Source organism: Phaenicophaeus curvirostris, chromosome Z, assembly GCF_032191515.1.
Source record: "Phaenicophaeus curvirostris isolate KB17595 chromosome Z, BPBGC_Pcur_1.0, whole genome shotgun sequence".
NCBI lineage: Eukaryota > Metazoa > Chordata > Aves > Cuculiformes > Cuculidae > Phaenicophaeus > Phaenicophaeus curvirostris.
The window spans coordinates 13,324,289-13,338,050 of NC_091431.1; the positions used below are offsets into that span (position 1 = coordinate 13,324,289).

The 13,762-nt window shown below is 38.1% G+C and overlaps 1 protein-coding gene across 3 annotated transcripts in view; it reads right to left on the reverse strand.

The window, feature by feature from the left end:
- Positions 1-11,269: 11,269 nt before the first annotated feature.
- Positions 11,270-13,762, reverse strand: part of HAPLN1 (hyaluronan and proteoglycan link protein 1) — a 64,496-nt gene continuing 62,003 nt past the window's right edge. For all 3 annotated transcript variants that reach the window (XM_069879904.1, XM_069879903.1, XM_069879905.1), the window contains exon 5: positions 11,270-13,642. In XM_069879904.1, the coding sequence (XP_069736005.1) occupies positions 13,353-13,642 (290 nt within the window). In that variant the 3' untranslated portion in view covers positions 11,270-13,352. The remainder of the gene's footprint in view (positions 13,643-13,762) is intronic.

Sequence of the window (13,762 nt, forward strand, 5' to 3'; positions counted from 1 at the left end):
GTAGGCAATTACTACTTTGCAGTTATCTTGTTTACTCTTCTAATTAGGAAAACCACAGTTTAGTATATCTGCCACTAGTTAGGATTAAATTGCTTTGTGTAATTACACAATTAGCTGTTATTGGCAAGCCGTAAAGCATCTCTCCCTGTCAGCGCTCTCTGTAAGCTACTTAAATACTTGGTTGCTCATAACGTTATCCCAAAAGGAGGCAACACCTTTAATTTCATTTGAAGAGCTCTGCTCAGCTGTTGTGTGCAGCCTGGGAAGCTGCATTGCAGTTATCCCAAGAAACATGCCAAAGTTCCCCATTATGGTTCCTGGAAAAAGATTGAAATGAACTGTTATACTGGAAGGGTTGCAAAGATGTTCTATTTAGTTCAATATATCTCACTAATATTAGATTTAGAGGACTTAAGCCTTGAATGCATCATTTTCTGGCTCAGAAATATATAATTCATCCAGGATCTGGAGGAGCCTGCAGTGGAGGGATTGAGGAGAAAAGCATAACTCTGAGGCTGTTCCTGAACAACTGGGCAGTGCAACAATATCCCTTCAAGCCTGGACATCATGTGGCAACCTAGACTCACATGGCTTAGCTGGAGGAGCCAGCCCCTACGTGAGCTATGGGTGTCCACAAGTGCATGTTGTCTGCTTACAGCCTTGTCAGGAAGAGATGATGACCACTGACTGAACACCCCCACTGGTGTTTGCAGAGAGGGGCTGTGTCTACCTCCCTGTGCAGTTAGCTGCTACCTCACTTCCACAATGCTATGCCTAAAAAAATAGCAGTGTGTTGCATGTTCATCTGCTGATTTCCCCTAGCTTGGTGGTCGCTTGCTCCTATGCATCAGGGCTAGAAGTCTGAGTAGTTTGTACAAGAATGCAACTGGGTGGGGCAAAGATACCTCAGAGTCCTTGTCCTTGTGTTCCTGAAATGCTGTGTTTGGGGTTTTTTCATTCAATGTTAGGTCAGCTTCAGAGAGAGGAACAATTAAATCTACATACTGCTTTGCATTTTTGGTTATTATAAATAGCCATGTACCAAATGGGCAGGGAATCTTCAAACAGAAGAACAAATGTTATGGCTTCATAACAAATCATTGTAACAAATTCTTATTAAAGACTTCCAATAAATAAACCATTATTTTGCTTTTGGGAAATGTGGTGGATTTATTAATGCAGGCTTTTAATCCCTGCTGTAATGGAAATGTTCAACAGTGCTGCTCAGATGCCTGATCTCAGAATTCTCATTCATAAATCTAAGTCACATTTCCTAGATATAATTTTAAGTCGTGCTAAATACAGTTTAGGCAAAGGCTTCTATAAAAGTTTTCATATTTTTTGATATGACTTAGATGGACTTCTGCTTCAAAGTTGAGCTGAAATGATTGCCTAATTTGTAATGGAAAACGCTATGCAAAAGCAGGTATGAATTGCTAATTGGTCATGGCCTTGTTTTTCCACTGACATGCATAAATTTTGTCCCCAGTATAGTCACAAAGGGGAATGTTATCATATGCATGGAAATCACTATTCTGTGAGTTATAAGTTTTCACAATTTCTTCTGAAATACATCTCTGACAGAGGCCTTTTCAGCTTCTATACAGATGGGAGGGTGAGGTGTGAGTGGCCTCACACATAAGACAGGGGCTGTCCTATCAGCAGTTGCTAGTGAGGAAATCCTGCGTTTAATGGGTAAAGCTTGACAAGGTTAGCTGTGTGAGCCTGCAGTCACTTCTATATTTTTGCTTGGCTCTCTTGCTTTCCTTCCATGCATTTTCTAGCTGGAATGGTCTATAATGTTTTATTCAGTTTACATAAATACTATTTATTTTTTCTGATCCTCATCTGCCACAGCTTCAGTGCTGCAATACCAGGTCTGCTTAGGAAATAGTAAATCTGGAGAGCTGAGCCAGACTTCTAACTTGCTTGGCAGGCAAATATAAATGTAAGTGAATTTTGGGGGAAGTAATTAGAAATTGACAATGTCTCTGAGAATATTTTCAGCATCTTTTTATGTGATTGTTTGGATATTTACTCAAAGCTCTCTTTTAGTATTGGTGTTCTTCCCAAGGCCTTGTCCGCAACCTTCTGCAACCGAGAAAGTTTTTTCAGGAAAGTGTGGGGTTTCTCAGGTTTACATTGCTATTTGCTTCCAGCAAGGAATCCAAGACGGAGATTGTCCTCATCTCCAGAAAAAACTCTTGAGGCAGCTCGAAGTCAACCTTGTAACTGCTAGTATCTTCTAATACCAAAAGCAAGGGATGAGGGAAGAAGGCAATTCCTATCTAAAATAAACAACATGCTGCTGGGGAAGACCACTACTATCCTGGACATGCAGTGATTTTCTGTGATTTCACTATAACACATCGGTGTCATTGCTAGACCTGTGAATTTTTATCAACAACTGAGGTATACAAAATGCTTACATACCCCTATTTCTAGGTATGTAATGTGATAGCTGGTCTTTGTTACAAACCAAGGTGATGTGCTGTGCAGTGCTGTTGCAAAGGGGCTGTTCTTTTGTTCTGCTCTCCTATTGGCAGCCCCTCTCTAGCTCTAAGAGTTCCTTGCCTTTGGTCAAGGAGGGGACTTCTGCTGCCCTTCTGTAGGGCCATTGGTCTGGTCAGCGAGGCTCTTTGACTGTCCTGTGCGCTCAGCTGTCAACACATTTTTACTGCTGAGTGCATGTAAAATGTAATTTTTCTGATGCCTTCAAGTGACTCTAAGCCCTGACTCAAGCCAAGGCCTTGAGATGTTTAAACCAAGGCCTTTTGACCAGGTACAACCACCGGGGTGACAACCCTAGCACTGTCAATATATGCATGCACACTTGCATCCATCCATCCACCTCCATCCTTCCATTTTTGCTTGCTTTCCTTGCTCTCTTTATTTATTAGGCATTTTTATGAAAAAATAATAAAAATAATTACATCTTAGCATCAAATCAGGTGTTAGAGGAACTTGTAACCAGGTATCTTGTATTACAGGGCTGGTTGGCTGAGTATCTGGGATTATTTCTTTTACATACTTATTTACTTATTTTTGAGAATTGCAAATGTGGCTTGCTTGGTTTCTGCAGTCTGGATTAGGTCTCACTTCTCCCTCTCAGTAGCTCCCAAGTTAAGCAGCTGCCTGGTCAAGACACTATCCCTTGTTGTTGAGCAATTTCTCTTCCAGGTGGCATGAGAGACAGCACAGCTAGGTGCCAAGGACCTCAGCAGGGGACAGCATGTCTCCAAGGTACACACAAAAGCACAGCACTGCAATGTCCGGTTTAAATACAAATTTAACCCCAGTGTGCTCTCACAGAGGCAGAGCCCAGTGTCAAACCAGCATTACATAAAATGGTATAAAGAGGTGTCAGGGAAGTGCATGCTCAGTCTGCATACTGCTATACATTTTGCACTACAAGCATTGGGTCTTGCATGAATTGCTGGCTGAGCAACAGGTGAGCAGATCAGCACAGGCAATGTGAATCCTGTCATAATGATCTGTGTTAGTGAGACATTTAATCTGAATTTACATAATGCACTGATGTAAAGTATTGACCCACTAGGATATGCTGCAAAGGAGTGGTTGCAAAGGATATGCTGCAAAGGATATTCTTGATAGGAATGGTTGGACTCGATGATCCAATGGGTCTTTTTCAACCTAGTGATTCTGTGATTCTGTTAAAGAATCAAGTTATGGCAATGTATTTAGATCAAAAGATACTGAGAGACAGGCCAGTGTTCATGAAGGATTAAATTTAAGCAGCTGTAGTGTAGCAGTTTGGAGTAAAACCCACATAGGTCTTCCATATCTACTGCTATGCCCATCTGGAAATACCATTAAGTTGTCTGGGCTGATTGGTTTGATGGCTGTCTCTCAGACAAGGCTTTTTTTATAATTTAGTTTCCAGTGGTCATCCGGCTTTGAAAATGTTTAGGGTGGAGGAATACTGCATCCTTATCACTACAACTCCTCTTGCCTTTTTTACATATGAAGCAGTGATTCAGCTATCTATATCCAATGCAAATGCAGAGGTTTAAACTCGATATTTTGTTTTATTTCTTTGTTGATGAAGCTGTCTAAGAGCTCTTCTCTTCACTATTTGGTAGCTGACAAGTTTCCTCATCTGTTGATGCAATTACTGTAAGGCAGGTTGGAGGGACTGCATTACCCAGTTAGAGGGTATTTTAGTGTACCTGTTCCTACACTGGGCGTTTACTCACCTGGGGCAGCAGAACTCAAGTGAAAGTGCCCTGAACCCCATGTGACTCTCCATGCCTAGTTTCTCAGCTGTTAGTTTAACATTGTAAAGGATTTTTTTTTAAAGGCATAACAATTTTTTAGAAGTGAAGACAAACCAAATGCAAATTATTAATTATATTGATGTCCTGTGTTTCCGTAATTAGTTCTGTTATGCATATTACTTAAAAATGTTCTAGTCTATAAGAAAAGAATCCCTCTAAAAAGTTTGATTGAATTCTGTGTATGGTTGACCTTGCACAGCTGATTGCTGCATTGCTACTGCAGCTTACATGTACTTGAATAAAAGTCTTTTTAAAGAATATCTTCTAGAATTGGCTGAATTTTTTTGGTAAATTGTTTTTATTGTGGATCTGTGGGGAAAGTTCAGTGTTGAAAAATGCTCTGGAAATATTAACATCTATTTAAGTAATATTACTTTTGACTGAGAAATATCCTAAAGAAACACTGTATGTCTCTTCTGTAGGATGTCTATTTTTTTAGTGTATATGTACAAATTATTTTCTTTTTGCCAGAGCAGATAATGGTTTACAAAATATCTTTAGAAATTTTTAGAGGTAGATACAATTCTTCTGGAAGTACTCAGCCTTGAAAGTCCTATTTTAAAAATCAGAAAGACAGGATTTCTTGGTGACATCCTTGATGCACTCATCAATTATCTTTGAGATAATTTAATGTTTGGAAAAGCTGTGGGAACAGAAAACCTTTCCATAGCTCTGTGTTTTCTAGCTTTGGCCATTTTTGCACATTAGGATGTAATCCTTTGATGTTACAAAGGTGAACATGTATTATAGAGCAAAGAAGCAGAGAAATGAAAAGTTAGTTTTATGTTGAGTATTGCATTATTCAGAATGAAATATCCTAAGAAACTCCTTCATGACAAGATGATGCAGTAAAGCTCAGATGTACTTGATTGCAGTGAGTATCAGCACAAAATCTCATTTTAGCTGGCTTTCCACACAAGCAACACTTGACTAATAATATTGTACTGCATTGATAATTTGTTGTTATTTTTCTGTAATGGATGGATAGAAATCGGATCACGTGGATCTTTTGGAGCTGATTTAGATATAATGACTTCATAAAAGCAGCATGATTGCAATTTAGCATTGTCAGTTTGGGACACAGCCTGATAAGCCCGAAAGCTACCTTTACCCCTTATTTTTGTACTGTCATTTTGACAGTCTATGACGTTTTAAAATATAATTTTGAATTGCCTTGCTCTGAGAATGTGTTTGGGAGCTGTTTGGTTTGATGTGCAGGTTGGGAGAGGTTAAGCAAAGCAGGCTTCATCCTTCACTCACGTATGTGTACTTTGAGGAATACTCAGTGTCCAAGACTGACTTGAATATTGCCACTATATTTCAACCCTGATACATCCCCACAGGGGAACTTGTCAAAGGGAGAGTGGGCTTCGGAGGAGAGACTTGTGACTACGTGCCAAACTGCCTACACTGAGGTAACCTGTTCACCTGTTTTTCTGTCTGATACTTAAGCACTGACAACTGTTGGCTTCTTGTTCCACTCCACCACTTTTACAGAGTGTGAAAGATACAGAGCAGAAGGTAAGATGCAGCAATTGTCTCCAGCCATGCACACCGCTCAAACACAACAATATATGCTAAGTTTGTTCTTTTTATGAAATTTAGAAGGTAAAATATTATTAATTTCTGTACACAGAGCATTTGTGGGTATAAAGACATATGTAAAGTCAAAGCCCTCCATAGGCTTCACCATATATGATGGCAGCCTTATTGACTGCGCCAGAACATGGAGGAGATCCGTGTTACAGATACAAGCAAACCATATCAAATATACCCGGTGGCTGAGAACTGAAACTGGTATGAAATGTTGTTGGATGGTTATCCCTGTGGCCACATGCCGGTAAACAGCACTGCAAGTTGTACATTTGCACTATGTCTCCATGTGGAAGTAACTAAATGGAACAGGAGAGGTTCAGTAGGTTGAAGCAGTTAGTTCTAAGATTCCTACACATGCATACTGTCCTAATAAGGCTTTATTCATCAAGCTATGTTTTAGTTTGCACCCTGAAACAAAAATCCATGCTATAGATATGGTTTGAGGATGTCTGAAGGGTGGAGGATTGGTTCAGATCCTTATATCCTCATTTCAGCTAGGATGTGTTTGATGTGCACCTCAGCTTGACCTTCCAATTTAGTTTCCTCCCAAGGGAACTTAATTCATGTACACCTGAGTAAATGGATTCATTTGGGCATTACACAGGTGCAAATAGTAAATCCTCCTAATCTACAAGCAATCACAGTGAATTGAGAGCTCCTGCCAGCTGTGCCAGTTGCAATTTCACAGCACCTTGTTGTGTTATCTGTTGTGCATTCCCATTCCTGCTTTCCTTCCTGGGGCTGGAGCAAGGTGCGGGATGGATAGAAATGTAGCGTGAAAGTGATTGGCATGGGGCTATGCTGGAGCTGTGAGGACCTGAGGCTGCTGGCAAACCTTCAACAGAAGGAAGCAACATCACTCTATGAGATCAGGAACTGTGAAATTAACTCTTATTACTATTGCTTTATTTTTTTGTACTTGAGTACCTTTATTAAGATATTACTGTCATCCACTGCTCTTAGTTTGCTGTGCTCTTAGTTCATTGGCTTCTTCCTGTCATCCTTTTCCTCTGGTTTTTGGTGTGTGTATTTTTCTTTTTTTTTTTTTTTTTTTTTGCAGGGGTGGTTTTCTTGTTAATTTTATTTCAATTCCTCATTAAAATAAAAAGCCTCCAAATCAAGACTGTTAATAAAGAACTAAGACCTCTGAAAAATCCATCCTTGAAAGTCAAGAAAAAAAATACTCACTGATGGCTTATGTTTGGTAACACAGAATATAAATTCATTTTATGCTGGGATTTTGAAGTTTACCATTGTAAGAAGCAGAAACTGATTCAAAAGCCAGTTATGCTGAAATGAAGACTTCTTAATTTATCTTGTGTCTCAGCTGGAACTTCAAAATTTTGAAATCTTTTTCTACAGAAAAGGAAACCAGAAACTTAGGGGTTTTTAGATATTAAAGAAATCAAGTTGAAATAAAGCAGAAAGCAAAAGTCATCATGCATATAAGTATAGTGAATAGCAGCGTAGGAAGTAAAGAGCTGAAATGCCTTACAATATATCCTTTCAGTAAAGTATAAAACCAAAGCTGTTCTTATTCAAATAGTATCAAGGCATACCATTTTGGTTTTGTTTGCTGGCCTTTAGGGAAAATGAATCCATTAAATACCCACTGGACACTCTGGAAAATATGCTAGTGCATATTTCATTAGCTGGGTCCCATATTAAGGCTGCTGTTATAACTCAAACAATTGCTTGCCTGTGGCACAAAGTTGAAGAAATAGAAGTACTTTACATTTAGCCCTGTTATGGCTTTACAAATTGAGATAGTCTCAGACAATAATATTAGATTCAAAGGACTTGTAATGAGAATTTCCTACTTCCAGCTCAAGGTTTGATGAAGAAAAAGAAGAAAACCCTTCCAAATTCTTGTCCTATTATTTTTCTGTTGTTGTGATGATTCTGTTTGTTTATTTTTATTATATATTTAAACTTGTGAATTTATAATTATTGAACAAAATATAACAAAGGAAAACTTAGTGTTTGAGATAAGGAGCTGAAGTATTGTTTTCTGTTGTCTTTCTTTATTCTTAAAGAACCTTTCAGGTCACTCCTGTTTTAAAGGGACCATCCCTGTTCATGACATGGAAAGATGGGTAATTATTTTTTCACTAATAATTAGTAATTATTTTTCAGTAGTTATTAGTTCTCATCCATTCACCTTGCCTTTCTATTTGTTAGTTTTTATTTGAAACCCAAAGAAATCTTGTCTCTTTTTACATAGTAAATTACCTGACATGGGAATTTTACTGCTCTTTAGCTTATTTGTTCAGCTTTTTTAACTGCTTCTGAGAAAGGGACAAAATGACTAATGAATGTTTAAGGCTCAGCTTCTAATAACCTTCAAGAAGAACAACCAAGTCTTGTTATTGAACAGAAATCTGCTGGTATCCTTTGAGAATAAATGTGGCCAGTCTCTTTTTTGTGGTACCCAGTGACAGGAAAAGGGACAATGAATACAAACTGAAACACAGAAGTTCCACCTCAACATGGGGGAAAAATTCCGTACTCTGAGGGTGACAGAACTCTGGAACAGGCAGCCCAAGGAGCCCAAGTCTTCTGTGGAGATATTAAAAACCCATCTGGTGATATTCTTGTGCAACCTGTTGTATGTGAACCTGCTTTGGCAGGGGGTTAGACTGGATGAGCACCAGAGGCCCCTTCCAACTCTGGCCATTCTGTGACTCTGGTTCTATAATGAGAGAGTAGCTAAATAGAATGGCAGACCACTACTTCATTTATTAAGTTGTGGGGTGAAAATCTAGACATTCCTATTTTGGTGGTAGTTCCATTGAGTCTTAAATCCAGTCATTTCAAACCATGAAGACAGTATCTCTGTTTTGAATAGTAAGATGTCATTCAATGGAAGCTGCTGCTGCTATTAATGAAAATACTAACTATTGAGGGATTGTTTCCACCAAAGGCAGCTTTAATTTTATGCTTAATGTTGTAAAGTTTTAAAATTCTTTTAACTAAATTGTTAAAAAATGAAGTATGTTCATCTCAATCATATGTTAATAATAATACGGATTTCCCTTACTCTGTGTGACAAGATTTCCTTCAACTTTTCATCTGTTTTAAAGCGTGGGCGATACACTGAAAACTTCTGGAAAATTAGTATTTCTCAATGAAGTAGTGTACTGTAGGTAACTTCCAGGGTTAACTCTCTGGCACAGACCAATAAAAGAATGCAGAAATAGTGGAGTTACTGAGGTTGCAAAACTGATCCAATGCTATGAGTCTTTAATTCCTTGCTTCACACTGGAGTTCTTTCTTGTTGTACATTATAAAGAGTGATTTTGGTTTGTTTTTAATTTCTAGGGCCATAGGATTATATAGATAATGTCATAAATTTTCCCGTCCACAGAACACTATTCTACATTCAATTTATAGTGATGCGTATGCAGTGTAAGACGAACCACATTTAAAAAAAAAAAGCCTTCCTTATTTATGCTTTATTTTATTTTAGAAGATGGCAGAGAACACAAAGAAGAAATTAGTACTTGCATTTCTACTTTCAAAATGCTTCAAAGCAGCATAAAACAAAGGCTTTGGAATACAGTTTTCTTTATTATTACTGTAAATCGTATTCACAGACTAGTCTTCCCTGCTCCCCCCTTACTCTTGTATTCACTTTGTTTACTATGGCAAAGTAAGGATTCTTTTTCTTTCTGTGTTTTCTGGGACAGAAGTAAAAGAATGGTCAGTCAATAAGAAAAAATCATCATATTGAATAGAATAACATGATTTAATTTTTGTCAATTCATGGGCATTAAAATTCAGTTACATTGTGAAATACAAGATAGTGACAGAGAACATGAATTGATTCTAATGATAGAATATTCTCTCATGAACAGAAAATAGCACAGACTTTTATCCAGTTCTTAAGCTGCTTTTTGAAGTTTTTGTCTGAGCACCTAGCTAGCTTAGTCAAGAATAAGAAAACATCTTGACATTTGACATTATAAAAGGAAATGGAGTCAGTAGCTGTAAAAATAAATATAACTCGTGTCTTTTTGTCTCTTTGTGCCCACTCCTCAGGTAATCATACAGTTTTTACGGTTGTTACATCTGCTTACATTAGAACTAATATTTTTTCATACAAAATTTATTTAATCAAACTATCCAATTAACTGTATCTGTTATAATAATACATAATGTTGTACATCAATACACAGATCTAAATCTAGTGTGATCCCGAATTGGACTATTGGGCTCTTCATAAGTTACACGACAAATGTAAATTCACATACTGAGCTCCATTACATGAACATGTGATTCCTAGCAAGCAATATCTTCAAAGCGAACTTACAGGCATAACTGAAAGATAAATTTGGCCATCTGTGATCACATGCCAGCTCAGTGTCTCTCTGGAGACCGAACTCCTTGTTGTGGTCTCTTTGTGTTGCCAAGCTGGGAGCTCAGGGGCTTTCCCCAGAGCTGAGGGATCACCTGGGTGGTGCAGAGCCTGCTCAGCCACCGGCCTGGGGTATGGGTGATGCACAAAGCAAGGGTGGGCTGGGGGGACGCTACACCCAGGCTGTCACAGCGGCAGCCCAGAGATATGGGTGCAGAAGGCGTAAGCTAACACAAGCCTGAGATTGCTGTGATTTAGGACCTGACCAGCCAACTCCAGAGCGTTGCAAAGTTGGTGAAAGGCTGAATTCACCTTTCCCGCAGTGCCTTTGGTCTAGCAGTGAGGGCACTTTAGCCAGCCCCACGAGTGGGTTGGATGTGTACATTTTTTATGCAGGCAAAATATCATCCCCAGTCCTGCAAAAAAGATGTATCTGGGTGAAACCCTGTGAGAGGCTTCCCTGGAGAGGTAAAAAAAAAATAAAATAAAAAAAATATGAGGGTTTCTTCACCTCTGTGCAATAGGAGAACCATGCAGCCTCCTCCAGATCCAGAAGATATTTGAGGAGGATAGAGCCAGCTGCATAAAAGGCTTCTCTTTTTACAGCAACTCTGGATCTAGCTGGGAAAAAACTAGGATATTCCCTACTGCTTTTCCCATCCCACACCCCCCCTGTCCAAGCTTCAGAAAAGACTACCACATAACCTGCCATTTTCCATGTTTTTAAAGGTTGTATGGGGGAACAATCTGTATTCCTCTTGGTCATGGACACATTTTGCACCCCCCATTCTTTATCCTGTAAGGATATTTTCCATTTCTCTTTCCATTTCTACTTTTTATCCAAAAAGTTGAGAAAACTTTCTGAACAGGCTGAGAAAATGTGAAATGGATACTGATTTTAAAAATAGCTGTTCAGAAAAGATTGCATGTGTTTAGGGGCTTGGCCTGTAATAAGTATCTGTTTATACATAAGTGATAAATTTTCAAGAAAATCCAGTTCATAGAGGATCATAAAAAAAGAGTGTAGGGTCAGGGCAGGGGAGGAGGGTTTATCACTGAGATTGCTTCATCTTAATAGTATGAGCAAATACCCACAGTGGATGCAAGTATCCTCAGGAAGATGGAAATTTGCCTCTGAGCTTGAAGGGAATGGACTTCAATAAAATACCTCTTATGCTGTGGTAACCTTCCACCACAGTCCTACTATGTATTGTTCATAGTTTGTTCACAAAGTCTTAAAACAGGACCACAACCACTCTGGGAAATATATTTATTTACTCATGTCCATGGGAAAATAACTACACCAAAGTGTTCATGAAAGCATACTAGTTGTGTCCTACTTGAATAAATACCACTGTATCTCATTTAGATATGGAAACAATGGGAAGCTATAAAACTTTGCATCATACAAATATTGGTCCTCTGAAATCTTCGTAATCAGCAAGCATAGAGTAGGAAAAAGAGTTCTCCATTTTTAAATAGTAGAACCAATACTGGAAGAGAATGTCAAAACTGCCTAAGAAATTATTCAAGACCAAGATATTTTTAATCAGTGGCCTCTTTGTTTTTTGGATAACCAGCTAGAGACACCATAAGTGGAGTAAATTTTCAGAAAGCCTTGAGCACCCACTCTCTGAAAAACTAGTTGCATTAAGGTATCTGAAGATGAGCACCAAGAACTGCTGCATCCAAAATAACTTTGCATCAGAAATCCAGATTCCCTCAAACTGGTATTTAAGGAGGACCTAGTGCTTTAGGCAGCTCTGAAATCCTAGGCACCACACACAGTGCATATTTATCTCTGACACTGACAGATATAGGTAAACATCTTCCACCTGTTTAGTGAAAAGAAATATTTCAATAGGTCTTTTTCTTTTAATTCTAAAGAGGATTAACTAAATCATTCAGAGTTAGTGATAATGTTTTTCATTGATTAAAAAAACAGATAGAAGTTTTAGGTACAAATGAGATGTAAGGAAAAAAAAAGTGTTTTTTTCTCTTCTAAACCTTAAGAGCTGGTTTCAGATATTATTTAGTACTCTTGCTCTAAGACTTCAATGGACTTTTTTTTCTAATTTTTATTTCTAGTGATGTGTAAATAGGTAAGAAGTATTAAATATTGTAGTGTTCTTTCATTAAGACAATAACATTTCAAAGGCTAATGTAAAATCAGGCTGCTAAAGTTTACAATTTCTCCGTCTAGCAGTTTGTTTATACAACTGCCCTGAGTAGATGCTATATGCTGCTTAGCAAATGGCCTTTAAGAGTTTAAAAACAACTCAGTAAAGCTACTCAAAGGTAATACAACCGTTCTCAGGCATCTTTAATTTAAGTTAAAAAGAAAATAGGGTTTTCTCGTTAGTTAATTATTCATTCCCTCATCAACGGTTTATACACAACAAAACCACAATTGAAATGTTCAAGAGAACTAATTGTGCTTGGTTTTACGCATGGGACCATGAGCTTATTTTGCAGAAAGGCAAGATTTTAAATCATAAAAGTAGTCCTGGTTTTGTGGACTGTTTTATCTGCTTTTATTAAACTCTATGTTGTTCCCATGTGAAGCCAGAGAAAACACTTATTTTCTAGTCTACATTGTTGTGAGGGTTTTTTTTGCAAAACCTCACTGATCCCCTTTAACAAAAAGATTATCTTATTTCAAAATTCCTAACATAATAAATTTGCATGTTTCTCAAAACTGGTACAAATATGTAAAATTTGTGCTTTTAAAAGCTTCTGCTTTGAGTAGCCTTACATTCCATAACTGTGCCTTAGCAATTGTCAAGCTCTATTGCATGCCCCATTCATGAAAACTATATTTTCTTCAGATGATGTAGCTTAAAGAGTTTGGCTCTAAAACTTCCTCACCTAGAGCTTCAATTAAATTATATTAATTTAAAATATCTATGGAATGATACTTCTACAAAAATATTAAAACAAAAAAGTATCCCAACAAATGAATGGTTTGGGTTTATGAAAATGACTCTTTACAGTAAGTAAAAAAGGTTTGTCACAGTTTTGGTAACTTGCATGAGTTCATATCGAAAAGAAATCTTTCACACATTCTAAATGAATTTAAAACTTCTGTGCTCTAGGTATTTTCAGTTGTATGCTCTGAAACAGTAGACACCATACAGCTTGTGCTTTTTATCAGGGAAGCCTACAAAGCGAACGGCTGCTTCATTAGGACTGCAGCGTTTCCTTGGCCTAGAGATCGGGTAGCGGACACTGCCGTCAGCCAGCCAGCCAGCATCGCAGCGGTCATACCCCAGGAGCTTCCAGGCAGCAAATATCTGGCCGACTTTAGCAATCTGAGCTCCATCCTTCAAGCATGCCTGAACAGCCTCATCGTAGGTCAGCTTGGTTGGGTGAATTAGGTAGTAAAAATGACCTAGTAAGAGAAAAAAGGAAAAATGGTCATTAACAACATGCTTAAGGTATTGTGATAATGTGGTAGTGTCTTTTGAGAAGAAAGAGTGGTTTGTGTCTGTGCAATTTGGTTGTGGCATTG